Source organism: Cupressus sempervirens, chromosome 7, assembly GCF_028749045.1.
Source record: "Cupressus sempervirens isolate cs-2001-9-10 chromosome 7, ASM2874904v1, whole genome shotgun sequence".
In the NCBI taxonomy this organism is placed as follows: domain Eukaryota; kingdom Viridiplantae; phylum Streptophyta; class Pinopsida; order Cupressales; family Cupressaceae; genus Cupressus; species Cupressus sempervirens.
Genome location: NC_143124.1, coordinates 719,597,781 through 719,616,433, shown reverse-complemented (window position 1 = coordinate 719,616,433; position 18,653 = coordinate 719,597,781). Strand labels below are relative to the sequence as shown.

The window sequence follows — 18,653 nt, the reverse complement described above, 5'->3', positions numbered from 1 at the left end:
CGGTCTTTTGCAGCTTCAAGATTTTGGTACTGAACTCGTTGCAGTAGTCTTGGTTTCAATAGGAAAAAAATTCACTATCTAGATCATGTGATTTCGTTGGTGTTGCCATCTCGGCATTGTTTTTATTTAAACACAAAATGTATTTATCGTAGTTTGTTCATGTTTCAAGATATTATCGCAATCGGTTAGATTTATTGTCTTTTGTTACCGTCGGGTTTTTCTTTTTTCACAGGTCTTCAATTTTTTAATTGTAAGGGATCATGTTATGTCAGTTTATTTATTTTTATTGGGAACTTTTTCATCTTCGTAACTACCTTTTATGGTATCACCGTCCATTAAGCTTACGTGTGGCATTTCAGTTGTAATGTCGATATGCTATTGTCTCCTCTTCGTCGTGTCTCCTCATCATACATTAAATGTGTTCATGATAATCTCAATCGGTTTCTAGGAATTTTTGCATGTCGTGTTCTGTTGTCCCTAGCTTCTTCTGTTATTTTCTTCTTGAGAAGATTTATTTGCGTTTATCGTTTGTGTCATTTTTCAAGTGCTAAGCATGGGATTGAGACAGAAGCATCAATCTTGAAGCCCTCACATGTTCTAAATGATTTGAAGTGAGTGCTCGTGAAGAGTCTCTTGTGGCAATTTTTCAGCATTGGGTGTTTGGTCCTGTGATTTTTTTTATATCCAGAAAGGAATTGTAACTGGAGGCATTTTTTCTCAGCTTCAAGCCAGAGCATGACCTCCTGGGGGCTTGGCCCTCACGTGAGCATTGGTAACTCTGAACGCAAAACAATGGGAAAACAAAATAGCGATGGGGTAGCCAAAGGCGATACTAAAGAACATAATATCGGGTGTTGTAATGCTTCTAGAGTTTGTAACAGATCGACTCTTAAAATAATTGTTGCAGTTGTTGTTAGTGTGAATCTTCTGCTTGTGGGCGTATATAACCTTCCCATGCTCAGAAAGCACAATGAAGGGAATAACAGAGAAAATTTGGAAGAAACGTTAAGCAGGTTTTCATGAAGCGGTTTCTGAGAACTAGATATTTGAATCAAATAGAGCATGCAGTTTGGTTAGAGGAGCAAATTTTATATTATTCAAAAGTAAAAGTGAGAAAGAGTCTTGTATCGGCTTATTCCCGATAATAGAAATTTAAAACAGAAGAAGCAAAAAGACTATGATAATAAGTGAACTTGATCTTAATATGTGTAAACTCTATATGGGTACAGGTTGCAGAGATAAGTATTACATGAATTGCTTATGTTTTTTTTTAAGTTCTATTATAGACAAAAACTAGAGTGGTTACCATTCAGTATTTATAAATGTTGATTATAAATAGTGATTGATCTTTTATCTCTCATGGTTGCAGAGAATGCAACAAGAAAAAACAATAGGTTGAGATGGAGATATTTTCAAAGATATATTATTGCATTCAGATACAAAGCTCGGAGGGAACTTGTGCTTCAGAGGAAGGCTTCATAGTTAAGAGGGAGTGTCTATGGAATCCCCTTTATTCTCATTTATGATTGTGATGATTGTGATATCTGTAAAATTTGAGACTTAAATGGAACTAAGTCTTGTTTTATGCATGTTTCTATTTTTGTGTGAATAAATGAGATTGTAAGCTCAGCTATGATAACTCTTTCACTATGCAATAGTGAACATCATGTTGAGAGAGTCCATGATGTCATCATGTTGAGAGATTCTGTGATAGGAGTTGATGTCATATTGAGAGATTCCATTATAGTTCACGTTGAGAGAGTTTGTGAACAAAGGCTTAGCTGTGAGTCTTGCAAATCTTTTCATGTTGAGTGATTGTTACAGGTTTTTCATGTTGAGAGATTCCATGAATGAGATTAAATGTTACAAAGTTTCATGTTGAGCAATTCAATGAATGTGATTGATTGTTATTCATGAATCTTATAGGATATATGGGATAAGATTTCATCATTAACATTTTGGTTGCAGTCTTGTGTGATTGTTCAGCTAAAGATCTCTCTCTGGCTAAGAGGGAGTGTTGAAGATGGTAGCTGTGATAGAGATCTTTATCTCTGGAAATATGAACGTTATTATCGTTATTGTCACCTTCAGCTGAGAAGGACACTTAAAGTTTAATTTGTAATATTATAAATGTAATTGACATGTGTCATTCACATGCATTGAGGCATGAATATTCGAAGAGTCATATTTAATTATAGGAGTTAAGAGAAACTCGAGATCTTCGGTTAGAATATGAAGAGTCTCTTCTATTGTTATATATTCGCATCAAGCAATAAGCATTGTACACTTGAACTTTTATTATCAATAAAGATATATTTTGTTGTGTGGCTGGGTTTTTCCCTTCATTCTCGAAGGGTTTTCCCAAGATATTTCTAGTGTTCTCTTTTCTAGTTTTGTCTCTTTATTATGTCTCATTATTTTCATGGATTTCTGGGCTCTAGTTTCAACAGATGCAGGCAGAAAAAGCACAAATAAAGGATACTATGGGTACCTCTATGAGGAACTGCGCAGAACAGAACATTATAAGGCAGATATTACAAACTGAAGTACTAGTCAAAATAAACAATCTGTTGCTCACAATGCCTCAACTTCGATCGGCACTCACAAACATCGCTCCAACTGCTAAATTACCAGAACACAGAAGGGAGAAGGAAAGTGGAGCAAGTGCAGCGGACCCAATGCAACTAGCACTCACATCTGGACAGCATCTGGCAGTCATAGAGATGGGTATATTAGGAACGGTCCTCTCAAACACAATTGTGGACGGAGGTTCCGGGGTAAACATCTTACCAAAAGATACCTGGAAGAAGTTGGGACAGCCAACGTTGTGACCACCTACGTTCCAATTACTAACACGGCATTAAACCTCTCGGGATCCTAATGACACAACCAGTGACTATTGGAACACAGTCGTTCCTACTCGATTTCGTCATCCCGCTGAAGAGGAGAGGACATGATGCCATTTTGGGCCGAGGAATGCTTGTACAAGCAAGGGTTAAGCATGACTAGAAGAAGAATACCCTATCAATGGAGCACGGAGGCAAAAGATTTATAATTGACCTGCACACACAAATGGTAGGTGAGAAGGCAGCGTCATCGGATTCTGAAGGCGAAGGTGGAGGGGATGACGAGGGGAATAAGAGAATGGAACTTAATGAAGAGGGAGTATTGAGATTGGAAGGAGAGTCTAATGATGATGACTTGGACTCAGTGAACGGCCTACTCCATTGGCAGATAGAGGACTACGAACTCTTTCCGAGCTGTAATATGTTAAGGGTCGATGAAGGTGAGAAAGAAGAGGAAAATGAATGTCCGAAGGAATACAGAGATAAAGCACAAGGACTTCCCGAGAGGTCACCCATCCCAATATTACTCCAGCTTAAGCGTGCTTATCTATAGAGTTTCCTACATGGTTAAACCCACTCTGCTTGCAACCCCATTTGCAAAACCATCACCAAGTGTTGTGCCTTATGAACCATTCATTAGAAAGCCCCTTAAGCTCATCAATTGATAAGTCGGAGATAATTTCCACAGCAAGTCAAATTGTGATATTGCTGCCAGGATTTTGTAACGTTCTGATGCCCTTTCTAACTCCTATTGACAGATCTGTACGGTGATGTCTACAGGCAGTCCAAAAATCCACAGGTGAAATGTCGTACAATAGGGTGTTTGGAGGTGAAGTCCGTATAGAATAGCTGTTGGTTGTGGAGGCTGTATCGTGCAAGCATGTAGTGGAGACAATACGGATTACCTTGCCTGGATAGAACACAGACTAAGTCCGTACGTTGCCAGTTAGCAAGCAAGAGAAGCCATACGGTACACCAAGAAAGGCCGTACGGAATAGTGAAATGATCGTACGAGAGATCAGGAACTATACGAGATGTTGCAAGGAGGAATTTGTATTGTGAGGGAAGCTTACCGTACAGTGAGTGAGATTTTTTGGCCGTACGGTGACTAAGCTAGCCGTACAATGGGTGAAAAATAAGGTGTACGGAGGTGGTATGCAGATGGCCCAAGGAGCCATACAGAAAGGTGTACAGGATGTCTGAAATGCCCCACGTGCTTAGATGGAGATGGAAGATGCAAGATAAATTGACAATATTACTTGAAATGCAGAATATGACAAACAAATTGCAAATGCAAAGCCAAAAGATTCACCAACAGATTGCTGATATTTTCACATACAATTGAATCTCCAATTTGCCAGCTACACAGACACAAACACCAATAGAATAGGGTGAGGGATGAATCCCACCAAAACCGCACAAGCCAAATAGGGAAGATCTTTCACTTCCGAAATAGCGAACAATGCCGAACTCCAACAGGAATCCGCAGTACAGAGAGATATAATCCAAAAAGCATCCCTACAAACTACCTACAAGTTGTGCTTAAATACCCATCGGGAAACTTTCTGAGGGTACACAAAGATCGCTGATGGCGACACAAACTACGAAGACAAAATAAATATGGGTCCAAGATAAATTAAAACAATCGGTCCGTTACAGATTAATTAAATACATTTATTTTATGACGGGGACATTACAGATTTAACTGTGTAGTTTTCAAGTCAAACTCATTGACCCATATTTCATGAGTAGTGATTCAACATGAATCCATCTCTCATGATAATAAATGGAACACTTAGCACTCATTGGATCTAGGCAATGCTCACAGAAGTGAAGCACCAAGATTTCTTGAGAGGTCACTCATTCTAGGAAGGGAGGACTATGATGTTCCCTTTACGAGCAATCTAATTAATTTAACAATTTAATATTTAATTGCTCAAAATAATTTTATATTTCTTAATAAAAAGCAACAAGTATTTCATTATTAAATTGAATGGGTTTTAAAGAATAATATTTTATTTGAAGTGAGGCAACAACTAAACACAACAGTAAGTTGTGAGCCTCTAATCTGGGAGGTCTTGGGTTTGAGTCTACTCAAGCTCAACAACTAATATTAATTAATCTCGGCTTCGTCCCATTGCCCATCAAAAAAAAATTATTTTAAGTGATCTTATAATTTCAGAAGGTTCTATAGAACATAATAAAAGAAGGTTTAGGCAAAAGGATTCATTCTGCAGTGTTTATCTTCTCTTTTGGAGATTTATGCCTATGGCCAAATTTCTCACAAGAGGGATGAAAACCTGAAAAGCAATGTGCTTCTAGCAAGGAAACGACAACATGCTGAAGATTTGGGATGTGGGAACAAAAACCCTCAAATATTGTTTGAAGGCTTCCATCCAGAAGTTCTCATTGTGCTGAAGGTTTGGAAAATTGTAGAATTAAATCGGTTAATTTTGCAGAATTCCACAAATTGAAAATTTCTCGAGATTAGCAAGCTAATGATAAATTTGTGGAGTACACGAAAAATTTAGGTTTGACAAATGCACTAGATGTGATCTTTAAAAGAAAACCAATTCATTTCTGAAAAAGAATTTTTAAAAAATTATTTTAAGTGATCTTAGAATTCTAGAAGGTTCTATAGAACATTATAAAAGAAGGTTGAGGCAAAAGGATTCATTCTGCAATGTGTTTATCTTCTCTCTTGGAGATTTATGCCTGTGGCCAAATTTCTCACAAGAGGGATGAAAACCTGAAAAACAGTGCAGTTCTAGCCAAGAATTGACAACATGCTGAAGATTTGGGATTTTGGGGCAAAAACCCTCCAATATTGTTTTAAGGCTTTCATCCAGAAGTTCTCATTCTGCTGAGGGTTTGAAAATTTATAGAATTAAATCGGTTTATTTCTTTCCGAGTTTGCAAAATTCCTCAAATTGGAAATTTATCAAGATTATGTAATGTCCCATTTTTTTGGAGGAATTAATTATGAAGTTATCAATTAAAAAATATATATTACAAGGTAACTTTATAAATTAAATAAAAAAAATCTTCTAGAGGTTGCTGGAAGAAGCGGAGAAAAATTAAAAGCGGAGAAAAATTAAAAAGGGAGGCCAACCTATCAAGGAAAAAAGAATAAATAGGCATTGAGGGCTCATTGCCTATCATCGAGATTTATTATTTCTTTTTGCTGATGTGCGTTGTGGAGCCTAGGGTTTCTACAAGTAGTCACAATTGGCCATTGAGAATGAAAACTCTCAATTGGTACGCAATTTTGAGGGTGCGAAAGATCACCTGAATTATTGCAGCTATGGGAAGGATATTTCAGTCCTTTCACTTGTGCTTAATTGATGGTTTGGAGTTTTAGTTGGAGTTGCACTTTCATCATATCATCTTCAACATTCAATCTCCACCATTTGATCAATCCAGTGGCCTGTTGGTACGGGTCATTACAGTGGTATCAGAGTGGTTTCCTGCCAGCCTGATAGGGTTACCCGGCCACCATTTAATTTAGTTTACAAAAGAACCAACATAACTGAGAATATGGCTGGGAGACATTCTCAAAGCCCATCCAGAAGTGTGTGAGATGGTGAGACTTTACAGCAACAGGAGAGGCTTCTACAGTCAATAGAGGCAAGTACACAGGCAATGATGGTTATGATGCAACATTTGATTGGGGAAAATAGGAGGAATAATCATAATAATGACCAGGATGATAGGAGCATAGCAAGATCACAACATAGGACACGGCCTGGAACAGCTGACAGACCCACATGTCCTACATTCAGAGAAGAAACTCCAGCACACACACCTGATGCCATGGTAACAGATATTGTAGATGAACTCCGACAAGCGAGGAATGAGTAGGATTCATTACCAGAATATGTACAGGATGGATGGACATTTGACAAGTACCTGAACTATAGAGTTGGCAGGCAGAAGCAAGTAGATAAACACAGTGAGTTGCAACAGGTCACCAACAAGTTGGTATTACCCACATTTGATGGCAGTGGAAAAATGACTACTCGTGCTTAGATTCATAAGGTGGATACTTTCCTATCTTTGAAGACAATGACACAATTTGAAGCACTCAAGTATGCCACTTTACACTTAGATGGGGCAGCACATGATTGGTGGACACATGGCATGATCACATTGCAACACAATCAGGTAACCACTTATCAGGAGTTTGTGGATAGATTGATAGAAAGGTTTGATAAAAAAAATCCTAAAGTTTATTTCCGAGAGTTAGCCCAATTGAGACAGTCAGGAGGCTTAGAACAATTTATCAATGACTTCCAAAAGCTTGCAGTGATGGTGCCTGACATTTCAGAAAGGAGGCTAGTTATTTTATTCACAGAGGGATTAACTGAACCACTCAAGGGGTGGGTAAAGGCCTTTGATCCTCCTACATTACAGGAAGCCATGAAGAAAGCCTGCAGTATGGAACTTGTAGCTCCAGCAAACCGGTTTAGTTCAAAGAGTTCTTCATCATTTAGAGATAACAAAGGGGAATTCAGCAAGGGTAAAGAGAAGGTTAGTGACTCAAAAGACAAGCTAGCTGCAGCTTGGGATAAGGAAACACTTAATGACCTGCGTAGGAAGAAGCTATGCTTCTTTTGCAAAGGTTCCTATGAGTTTGGTCATGATTAACCGGGTGATGTGGGCTTATTACGAAGGTTCAGATTCAGATATCTCAGAGCACCATGATGAGGATCTTGATGAGGCAGAGGGTGAACAAGAGGTAGATAGTGCTGAGAAAAAAGAGGCTCCAGAGATACATTTACAGGAGGTACGTCTGTCTAGTATTCAAAGAGAGGGATCTTTCAGATTTCGAGGAGTCTTGGCAGGACAAAAGATTATTACTCTGTTGGATACAGGTGCCACGCATAATTTCATTGATGCACGATTTGTGGAGAGGCGTGGACTCATTACTGAGGAGTTCGAGGGACTAAGAGTTAAGGTAGCTGATGGATATACTCTTCGTTGTGATAGGACGGTGCGAGATCTACCTTTGCGCCTGAACAACTATGAGTTTAAGGCGGACTATCAAGTGGTCAACATGGGTGACATGGACATAGTACTTGGGATGCAATGGCTACATTCTTTGAAGGAGGTTACCCTGAGATTGGAGGATATGGAGATACGATTCGTGGTGGATGGCAGGACTCATGTGCTGAAGGCTATCCGTAATGGTGATGTCAGGACTATCTCATTTAGGTGGTTGGAGAGATTAGCCAAACATAATAACATAGAGTGGGCGGCAATATGCGCTTTGATGCCTACCCAGGAGGGGCAACATAAGACTGAATATCATCCAGATATTCAGAAATTGAGAATCAAGTATGGGAAGGTATTCAGTGAGATTCCATCAGGCAGGCCACCAGACAGAGGTATTGAGCACATTATCGAGTTGGAGGAAGGTGCTAAGCCTGTCATGATCACACCATACCGGCACCCAAAACGACTCAAAGATGAGATCGAGAGGACCATCAACGAGTTGCTAGCAATGGGACACATCAGACCAAGTAAGTCACCCTTTGCATCTTCTGTTGTTTTGGTAAAAAAGAAGGATGGTACTCTACGAATGTGTATTGATTACAGGGTGTTGAATAAAAGAACTATAAAGAACAAGTATCCCATCCCACACATCGATGAGTTGATAGACGAATTGCATGGGGCTTGTTATTTCACAAAAATTGATTTGAGATCAGGCTATCACCAGATCAGAGTTCGAGAGCAGGATATTGAAAAAACTGCTTTTAGATGTCATTACGGGCATTTCGAGTTTGTAGTCATGCCTTTTGGTTTGACTAATGCACCTGCCACTTTTCAGTCCACCATGAACAAGGTCTTCCACCATCAGTTGAGAAAATTTGTGCTAGTGTTCTTTGATGATATTTTGATCTATAGCAGGACATGGCAGGAACATTTAGAGGACTTGGAGACAGTATTAAGCATTTTACAGAGTGAGTCCTTGTATGCCAAGGAGTCCAAATGTGATTTGGGGATGACAAAATTGTTGTATCTTGGACACATCATTAGTGTGGAAGGAGTGCGAATGGATCCTGAAAAGATCGGTGCTATTGTTGATTGGCCACCACCAGAGAACCTTACATAGTTAAGAGGGTTCCTTGGTCTATGTGGATTCTATCACAGGTTTGTTAGTGGCTACTCACGACATGCAGTGCCCATGATAGATTTGCTGAAGAAAGGGGCATTTGTGTGGACTCGGGAGGCACAGGAGTGTTTTATGCAGTTCAAGGAAATAATAACTACCTGCCCAGTATTAGCATTACCTGATTTCACAAAGCCATTTGGGCTTCAATGTGATACTTCTAGAGAGGAAGTTGGTGTTGTACTCATGCAGGACAAGCATCCTATAGCTTATGAGAGTAGGAAACTCAGAGGGGCTGCGAGATCATTCAGCATATATGATAAGGAGATGTTGGCCATCATGCATGCCATGGCCAAATTCAGACAGTATCTTGTGGGCAGCAAATTTTGTATTAAAACTGATCATAATAGTTTGAAGCACTTTTCGGGACAGCAGGCCCTGAATGATTGTCAGCAGAAGTGGGTAAGTTACAATCATATGATTTTGATATCACATATGTTAAGAGGACACAAAATATTGTTGCAGATGCTTTATCCCGTAGGCCGCACATCACTTCTATGATTCAGATATCAAAGGATTGGCGACACTTGATTGTAGCAAAATATGCCAAAGACATGTGGGCCTTTGCTATAGTGGAGGGGACAACAATCGACACCAGATACACTCTCATAGATGATTTGATCATTTACAAGAACAGGATTTACTTAGTCCCAAGATCGAAAGTGAAGCAGTTGATTTTGAGAGCATTCCATAATTCAGCTACAGCAAGCCATCCTGGGTATTTCAAGACTTACAGGTTAGTACAGGAACGGTTCACTTGGAAGGGACTTAAGGCTAATGTTTTGCAGTATGTGCGTGAGTGTCATGTTTGCCAGCAGAACAAACAAGAGCACACTTATCCAGCAGGGCTCCTACAGCCACTTCCTATTCCTGACAGGAAGTGGGAGTGCATCTCCATGGATTTTATTACGGGCTTGCCCAGGGCCCAAAGGCGCGATTGTATCTATGTGGTGGTGGATAGGCTGACAAAATATGCTCACTTCTTCCTTATCACTACTACATACTCAGCAACTCAGGTAGCAAAGGTCTTCTTCAGGGAGATTTTAGATTACACGGTATGCCTCGGAGCATTGTGAGTGACAGGGACAGCCGCTTCATGAGTCACTTTTGGCAAGAGATATTTCGGTTGTGCGGCACTGAGCTTACACCTAGTACCAGTTATCACCCACAAACTGATGGTCAAACAAAGATTGTAAACAAATGTGTGGAAGGGTATTTGAGGAATTATGTGGCAGAGCAACAGCGAGCTTGGGTCAGATGGATATATCTCTGTGAGTATTGTTACAATACTACATATCATATGACTATACAAATGACACCCTTCATGGCACTTTACGGTTATGAGGCACCTAGTTTCTTAGATTTGTTGTTGGGAGACAGTCAAGTACCCCATGCAGGTGAACTATTACAGGAAAGTAAGGATATAGTTGCTACACTCAGAGACAACATTGCTAGAGCTCAGAACTAGCAAAAACAGTATGCAGACAAGAAGAGGACTGAGCGTAGTTTTGAGGTAAATGATATGGTTTACCTCGTGTTGCAGCCATATAAGCAGTCCACTCTCAAGAAGAGTGGTACAGAGAAACTCAAGCCACGCTATTATGGACCATTCAAGATCATCAAACGAGTTGGTGAGGTGGCTTATGAGTTGGAGCTTCTCACAGATAGTAGAGTGCACAATGTGTTTCATGTATCACGCCTCAAAAAGGCATTGGGTCAGAATGTGATGCCTTCTGCAGTATTACCTCTCTTGGATGATGAGGGGAAATTGATCTTAGTGCCAAAATCCATTCTGGATAGTAGAGAGAAGCAGCTTCGTAGGAGAGTAATCAAAGAGTATCTAGTTAAGTGGAAAGATTTACCTATTGAAGATGCTACTTGGGAGGGAGAAGCGATTTTGCAACATCCAGCATTAAGATTGCTTGAGGCCAAGCAATTTTAGGAGGGGCGGACCTATAATGTCCCATTTTTTTGGAGGAATTAATTATAAAGTTATCAATTAAAAAATATATATTACAAGGTAACTTTATAAATTAAATAAAAAAAATCTTCTAGAGGTTGCTGGAAGAAGCGGAGAAAAATTAAAAAGGGAGGCCGACCTATCAAGGAAAAAAGAATAAATAGGCATTGAGGGCTCATTGCCTATCATTGAGATTTATTATTTCTTTTTGCTGATGTGCGTTGTGGAGCCTAGGGTTTCTGCAAGTAGTCACAATTGGCCATTGAGAACGAAAACTCTCAATTGGTACGCAATTTTGAGGGTGTGAAAGATCACCTGAATTATTGCAGCTGTGGGAAGGATATTTCAGTCCTTTCACTTGTGCTTAATTGCTGGTTTGGAGTTTCAGTTGGAGTTGCACTTTCATCATATCATCTTCAGCATTCAATCTCCACAATTTGATCAATCCACTGGCCTATTGGTACAGGTCATTGCACCAAAAGCCCGGACTATTAGTAAACGGCACCTCTCCGCGTTAAGAGGGCAACCCTAGGACAGCCTCGCTAGTGAGGACCCCGGACACGTGGTGGCGACAAACTGCACGAACAGACCTACGTCACCTTCCATTAGGGGCCCACTCTGGAGACATCACAGATTAGCAAAGCTAATGATAAATTTGTGGAGTACATGTTAAATTCAGGTTTCACAAATGCACTATTTGTGATCTTTAGAAGAAAACCAATTCATTTCTGAAGAGGATCATGCGATTATACCAACCAGTGGGAATTTTACATAGTTGTGGCCCTTGAAATTAATCATTAGAAATTAAAGGCATCTACCTCCTTGTACATTGGAGTGAAAATAATTAATGTTAGGCATGAGGAATTTATTGTATCAAGTGATCGCAAAAAAGGCCAGTCTACATTTAATCGCTCCATTCAAAGGTAGGAAAGGTCTCGAAGATGAATATCATTAGATCAAATAGGGCACATGTAGGACCCTCGTGATGTTAGCACTATATATGGAAGTCAAATCCAAGTTGCCAGATTTTGGCAGAGCTATAAAAAACGAGGGAAGTTGTCATCTTAAAGGAGTCTGCCATAGCCTTTAAATCAAAAGACGTTTGAAGCACTAGGAATTTCTGAGCATAAGGGCATCAATCTATAAATGGCATGGAGTCCTAATGAGAATTTTCTATCTATATCTTCATGTTGCATTCGCGCAAGGTGTTTGTGGGCTTGCACAAATAGTCCTGTTCTAATTGCAAGGGAGTTGAAAGGTTGTAAACTCTGTATTTCACCTTAAAATCCAGCACTTCTGCACTTAATCAAGTAGATGTAACAGTTAACTATGAAACAATAACTCACTTTGAAGGGCCATGCGCAATTGGGAAGTTTTTATAGGTGCTGTGCAAGTGGGAAGAGATCACTATCAGCTTGCCAAGGAACTGCTGGGTCAATCTGAAGGATTTTGGTGTCTTCTCATTAATCACCGTTATCAGCTCTTAAATAAAGCCTTTTATTTACCTCTTTACTTCTTCACATTATTAGAGCAGATTATTATCAATCAGTTGCTTATTTGAAATTGGTACTCATGTTGTTAATGAATATTACATTTACGAATGTTATATTGGAGTATTGGATTGCAAATATCTTCAATCAATCATCACAAAAATTGAAATCAGAAATCACTTCTTTGAGACAGCATATGAAATATTTGACAATATGCCTATCCATTAAACATTGAAAAAATTGCAAAACTTTGCCAAATGTTGGAGCCAAGTATTTACATAAGTTGTCATTATTTTTTCACTTTAGACCAACTTAACATTTAATTATTTTCCACACAAACACCAAAGTTACAGAAAAAACAAAACAGACAAAATATGAATTCCAACCTCCCCATAATATTCTTAAGCTTTCACGATATCAAACATTATAAAAATCTGTGCTTTCCAAATAACAAACTTCTCTATGATGTGTGCAGAGCTTCCAAATATTATAATTGCATCTGGAAAATTTATTTCCAATAAAGATTTGGCACTTTCCCAAAAAAATTGAACTTTTCAATAATGTTGGAATGGACCGAAAAGGTACACTACTAAGTTTCACATTATAATTGAAGGAGTGGACCTATAGCACATTTATTTATTTTTTGTGTTGCACTAAAAAGTACAGATTAGAATGCTAATATATGTAATATATATTGAAAGGCAAGTTATATTAAATTACCTGTAAAAGTACATTACAAAATGGAAAAAAAAAAAAAAAAAAAATTCATTGTCCATCAAGGCATATGGTATAAACATGCAAATACACTCACAGCTAGTAGGTTTCCACAATCCATAATAGTATTCTTGATGCTCCTGGATTGTGATTGTGTGTCCATTTTTCAGCCAGAAGCATCAAGAATGCAAATACACTTTAATAAAGTAACTAATTAGCAGTATAAGAATGGATAGGCCATTATGAGAATTTTGAACCAACTGAAAGTGGTATATCCCAAAACTAGCATTCAAATATTCCTTGCCTACAACTAATGTGACACTGGATAGTTACAACTAATGTAACCTTGCAGATAAACAGATGAAAAGATAATAGAAAGACCAAAAACGGTAAAAACAGTTAAACTAACCAGAATTTTTGCCTGTTTCAGTGGCATCATGGCATACAGGCTCAATTTGCAGTAATTCATGAGACTGAGAGGATGAAACCAAGCTGCTGATTGGAACTCCCACAATTTGCACATAGGAATTACTGGGAAGAGGATAAAATATTGACAGGCACATAAGCAAATGAAGCATGAACATATCTCCCACCTGCATTTTAAATTAGTTATTTCTTAATGATGTCAACTATGCACAAAGGAACTTACAAGAGTATATCCTATGGATAACAAACATACAGTCTGATGGTACATAAAATTGCCTCATGGAGGTGCTATATAGATTGCCAAAGGAATTAAAATTAATTTAGAAAGATCAATCACTGTGCAGGCCAAGATCATAGATGCATTTAGAAAATAATTCACACAAAGAATATAATAATATAGAACAGATAAAGTAAGAACACAAATTAATAATCTAAGTTTTAAATTTAAAAATGTGATTTCTTACCCTAGATAAAAGAGCCACCCAAGCTTCAGAATTGAGAATTTTTATAGCGGAGTTGGAATTAGTCGATTCTAAACCATAAAGTGTAGATGTAGAAGCCATTTCAGCGTGACTTGGATGAAGCTGAATTATAAACCATTAAACCACTTTGCTTGTCAAGTAACCTAATAGAAACAAAAGTTTGAAAGAAAAAGTGTGACATGAAATTGCTCCTCCAACCTACTAAAATTTCATAGATATGCCTTCAACATTTTTTAACAAATGACTTAAAGCAATCCAACATGTTTGTAGATAAATTCAGCTCAAGCAATCAATAGTTTTACTAGACTAGCACTTAAATTTGTAACAGAAATACTTTCAGCAGTTGAAACAGATTATGCTAGCCTGCTATAAATAGGGTGGTTGTAGATCATTTACCTGTCCATAACCGAAACAAATTACATTGAGAGGCCTTGCTGCTTGGCGAAATTGAAGTTCTATAGCCCTCTCAATTATCTGAAACCAAAAGGTTATCTCAATGCTATGTCTAGAATATAAATTATTTTTGTGATTTACGTAAGGGAAATGTTCCATAATTCTTTAATGTTTAAACTTCATATGCTTAACCGAAGATAACATAAGCGAAGTAATGTACATTTCCAATTAATGTATGGATTTAAATTTTTTTGAAAGTTTGTACAGAATGTCGATTATCATCCTATCGTATTTTTCTAACTTAATTTTTTATCTGAACATGATAATTATAATGGAAGAAATAGAACCTAACACCAAATGAGAGAGAGAGAGAGAGAGGGGGGGGGGGGGGGAATAGGGGGAGTCAGCAATACTTCAAACTATGCTCAAATCTGCATTCCATTTATTGTATTCAACAGACTCATAAGTGTAAGAAGATTGATGAATATCAACTATCTCATAACACTCGTTTCCAAGTACGTTCATACATATATTATAATACCCTACCTTTATGATCACATAACAAACCACATCAACCTTATCTTTAATCTTGATGAATTTAGTGGGTCGAACAGACTTTGAAAAGATGCCTGCTGTTTAGGCAAGCTGCAAAATATTGCAGCTCACACTGTCTGCTTTGAACTAGCAGTCAAATGGAATAGAGTGTACTCCCCCATTTTTTTGTGTGCAAAGAAATAAAGAATAAAAGAATACAAATTTTAAAAAATTGGTTGTCATAATGAAGAATAATTTATTTCTCGAGTGGCCCGTTCAGGGGCCAAGAGCAAATAATCCCTTATAGCTGGAAAAGAATTTATTTGAAATGGACTCAACTGGAGCAAGGATGGCTGAAAATAAATTTTGACGGGACCTCAAAGGGAAACCCAAAGACAAGTGATGTTGGCTATACAATCAGAGACTAGAAGTGTTGATGTGAGTTTTGTTCCACTACAACATGCAGAATCGAATACTTAGTATTTCGAAGTGAAACACTAAATATCCAATCCTCTCTTGAATAAGTATGCTCATAACCTAATTGTGTGATCAAATGAGACAACCTCAAGATTCCTTGTGATGTTCCTACTTTGAAATAATAAATTAAATTAATTATAGTATAGTATATTAAAACGATATAATATTATTTGACAATAAACAAATATTCTTGGAGTTAATGTTCCAACAGTAGTCAATAATAATTGTTGCACATGTGGCAAACCTTGTTGAGTTGCTAGCTACATTAGTCTAGTTTAGGTGTGAGTCAAAGAGTTTAATTTGAATCAAGTTCTTATTATAGATGTGTTGAGTTAGGTGTCCATAAGTTTCAGTTAGCTGTCAAGTTTATGTGTGTGTTGTCAATCATGAAGTAGTTTGTTATCATTCTAATTAGCAGTCATTTAGGAATGTTGTTGAGTCAAGCTATTGAATAAATTTGCATCTGTTGTTCAATAAAATTAAGCTAGAAGTTTCTTCTCTCTGTTTAAAATCTTTTGTTCTAATTGTCCAGTATAGTATCAAAGCCATCTCTGTTTCAAAAGAAGTTGCTGCTGTGAGAATGTAAACCTTGTGCTACTGCAGATTTTGTTGTTGTGCAACATTGGAAGGCATCTTCATATTTTTATTTTAAAAATTCTGAAAATGGATACACTTGTAGAAAAATATAATGGTCAAAATTTTCACACATGGAAAGTGAAAATGCAAATGCAGCTGATGAATAAAAGTTTGTGGGACATCGTTAATGGAACTGAAATAGTACCTACAAATGCTAAAAAGAAGATTGATTCGGAAAGCAGAGATGAGAAAGCTAAGTCTATTATTGGTTTTGCTCTTTCAAATTCAGAACTACATCATGTTGATTTAGATAAATCATCTAAACGAATTTGGGATGGACTAAGTAAGTAGTTTGGAGCAAAAACAACAAATGCAAAATTTTCTTTAAAGTTGCAGCTATTTAGTTTTAAAATGGCTGATGATAGTACTATGTCTAATCACATTAGTAATTTGAGATCTCTAATCAAACAACTTGCTTGTTGTAATTGATAAATATGATGCTGAAGCTATCTTGCTAGATAGTTTGGCTTCAAAATATAGCAATGTTGTTTTTACTCTTAGTCAAATGTCTTCACAGACTTTAGAAGAGGTGATTTCAGCACTCTTGGTTGAAGAAAAGAGAACAGTTATAGGAGATTCAAGAGAAAATACTCAACTCGTTCATGCATTATACTCAAAGAACAATATGTGAAAGAGAATGTATGATGAGAATGAAATTGAATGTTTCTATTGCAAAAAGGTAGGACATATTGCAATGAATTGTAAAATATGTGCAAATGACCTTCTCAAAGGTAAAATTAAAGGATCAGCAAATATAGTTGTTCATGCTGAATCGCCTGATGTTATTAGTGATGATGATAGCATTGAAAATGAAGATCTTGTTTTATTTTGAAGAAGTCTATGCTCTGAAAATAAGAAAGAATGTAGTAGAGGTTAGATGGATGCTCAAATAGTTTGAGGTGCTATAGGATTGGAGAAGCTATACCTTTACGAGGGTTATAAAGCATTCCATGTAGAGATGGCATGTCCAATAGTTCGGAGCGATCTAAAAGTCTAGAAGCTTGGCATCCTTTATGAGATATTTCATGTGGAGATGGTGTGTCCAATGGTGTTTCGAAGCAGGATGATAGTTGCATAACTATGAGAAACTCTTACTCCTCTGTGACATATTTTCAAAGTATAATTTCTACATAATGTTTCCTTTAGTTGTCACATTAAGGGGGGGTGTTGGAGTTAATGTTCCAATAGTAGTCAATAATAATTGTTGCACATGTGGCAAACCTTGTTGAGTTGCTAGCAGCATTAGTCTAGTTTAGGTGTGAGAAAGAATTTTAATTTGAATCAAGTTCTTATTGTAGATGTGTTGAGTTAGGTGTCCATAAGTTTCAATTAGCGGTCAAGTTTATGTGTGTGTTGTCAATCATGAAGTAGTTTGTTGTCATTCTAATTAGCAGTCATTTAGAAATGTTGTTGAGTCAAGCTATTGTATAAATTTGCATCTATTGTTCAATAAAATTAAGCTAGAAGTTCCTTCTCTCTGTTTAAAATCTTTTGTTTTATTTTTCCAATAAATATAATACCAATACAATATTTAGTATTAATCACATATTACTAATTCATATATACAATTGTCGATCGGCGAATTCGGCAATATGCAAGATGGTCTGCATGGAAAAGAGAAGAGCAGCTCACTTTCAAAGGACTAAATATGCTTTTCAAAGAAAGGCTCCACTCAATTCCGTAACTCTGGATAACTTCTCAAATGATTTTTAAGGCAACATCCCAAAGGTTTTTGATGCAGAAAACCTAGTTGGACAATCTTCCAACATCAACGATGAAGGGTGGATTTTGGTCAAGCATCGCAAGCACAGGAAATCTAATCAAGATCATCCCAGCTTTTTAACACATGAAAACAAAAATCCCCAATTTTTTTGCCCAATGGGTTTGTACTTTCACAAGACAAAATATTTTAAATCTGAGAGATTGTATCATGAAACCCTAACAAATAGAGATAAGGCTATAAGGCAAAATCTCCTTGCGGATAAACTGAAAAACAATTCTTGTGCCCTTCTTATATTCCTGTTAAAGACATAAGTATTGAATATTTGATCATCAGCAATCAGACAACAGAGAGACTATGGTGAGACTATCACGATTTGGGACTAGAGGCATTCTAGCAAGGTACTTTATTTTCCCATTTAAATCTGGCTTCTTGGCTTTCAAATCACTACAAAGGAGAGGTGTGTACTACTGAGCTTCTAAATGGTTTCATTTTTGTAGAATGTCTGAATAAAGAAATAAAGGATAAATTTTAATCATGGTTATCTTTCATAATCAAAGGTTTCTCCATTTCCTTTATTGAATAGAGGACCGATTTTGATCTATTAAAAATCCCCATAGATTTGGCATTTTGAGGTATCAATTTTATGAATTTTCCAATTGAATTAATGAATGTTTCTATTCTTGAAAAGATAGGGGATTTATTGAGAGAATTTAGTGGTATGTTGGTGCCCAAATTAGCAAATTAGGTTCCCTATGGAATGATGATCCAATTATGGAACTCATAGCAATTTGCCAATTGAC

General features: G+C 37.3%; 1 protein-coding gene across 2 annotated transcripts in view; it reads right to left on the bottom strand.

Moving 5' to 3' along the window:
• TERT (telomerase reverse transcriptase) overlaps positions 1-18,653 on the bottom strand; it is a 235,059-nt gene that overhangs the window by 174,433 nt on the left and 41,973 nt on the right. The window contains exons 2-4 of one of the 2 annotated variants that reach the window (XM_089792665.1): positions 14,487-14,564; positions 14,073-14,192; positions 13,592-13,775 (exon numbers count right to left, since the gene is read on the bottom strand). In XM_089792665.1, coding sequence (XP_089648791.1) covers positions 13,592-13,775; positions 14,073-14,192; positions 14,487-14,564 — 382 coding nt within the window. The remainder of the gene's footprint in view (positions 1-13,591; positions 13,776-14,072; positions 14,193-14,486; positions 14,565-18,653) is intronic. The other variant, XM_089792666.1, reaches the window with a different exon arrangement.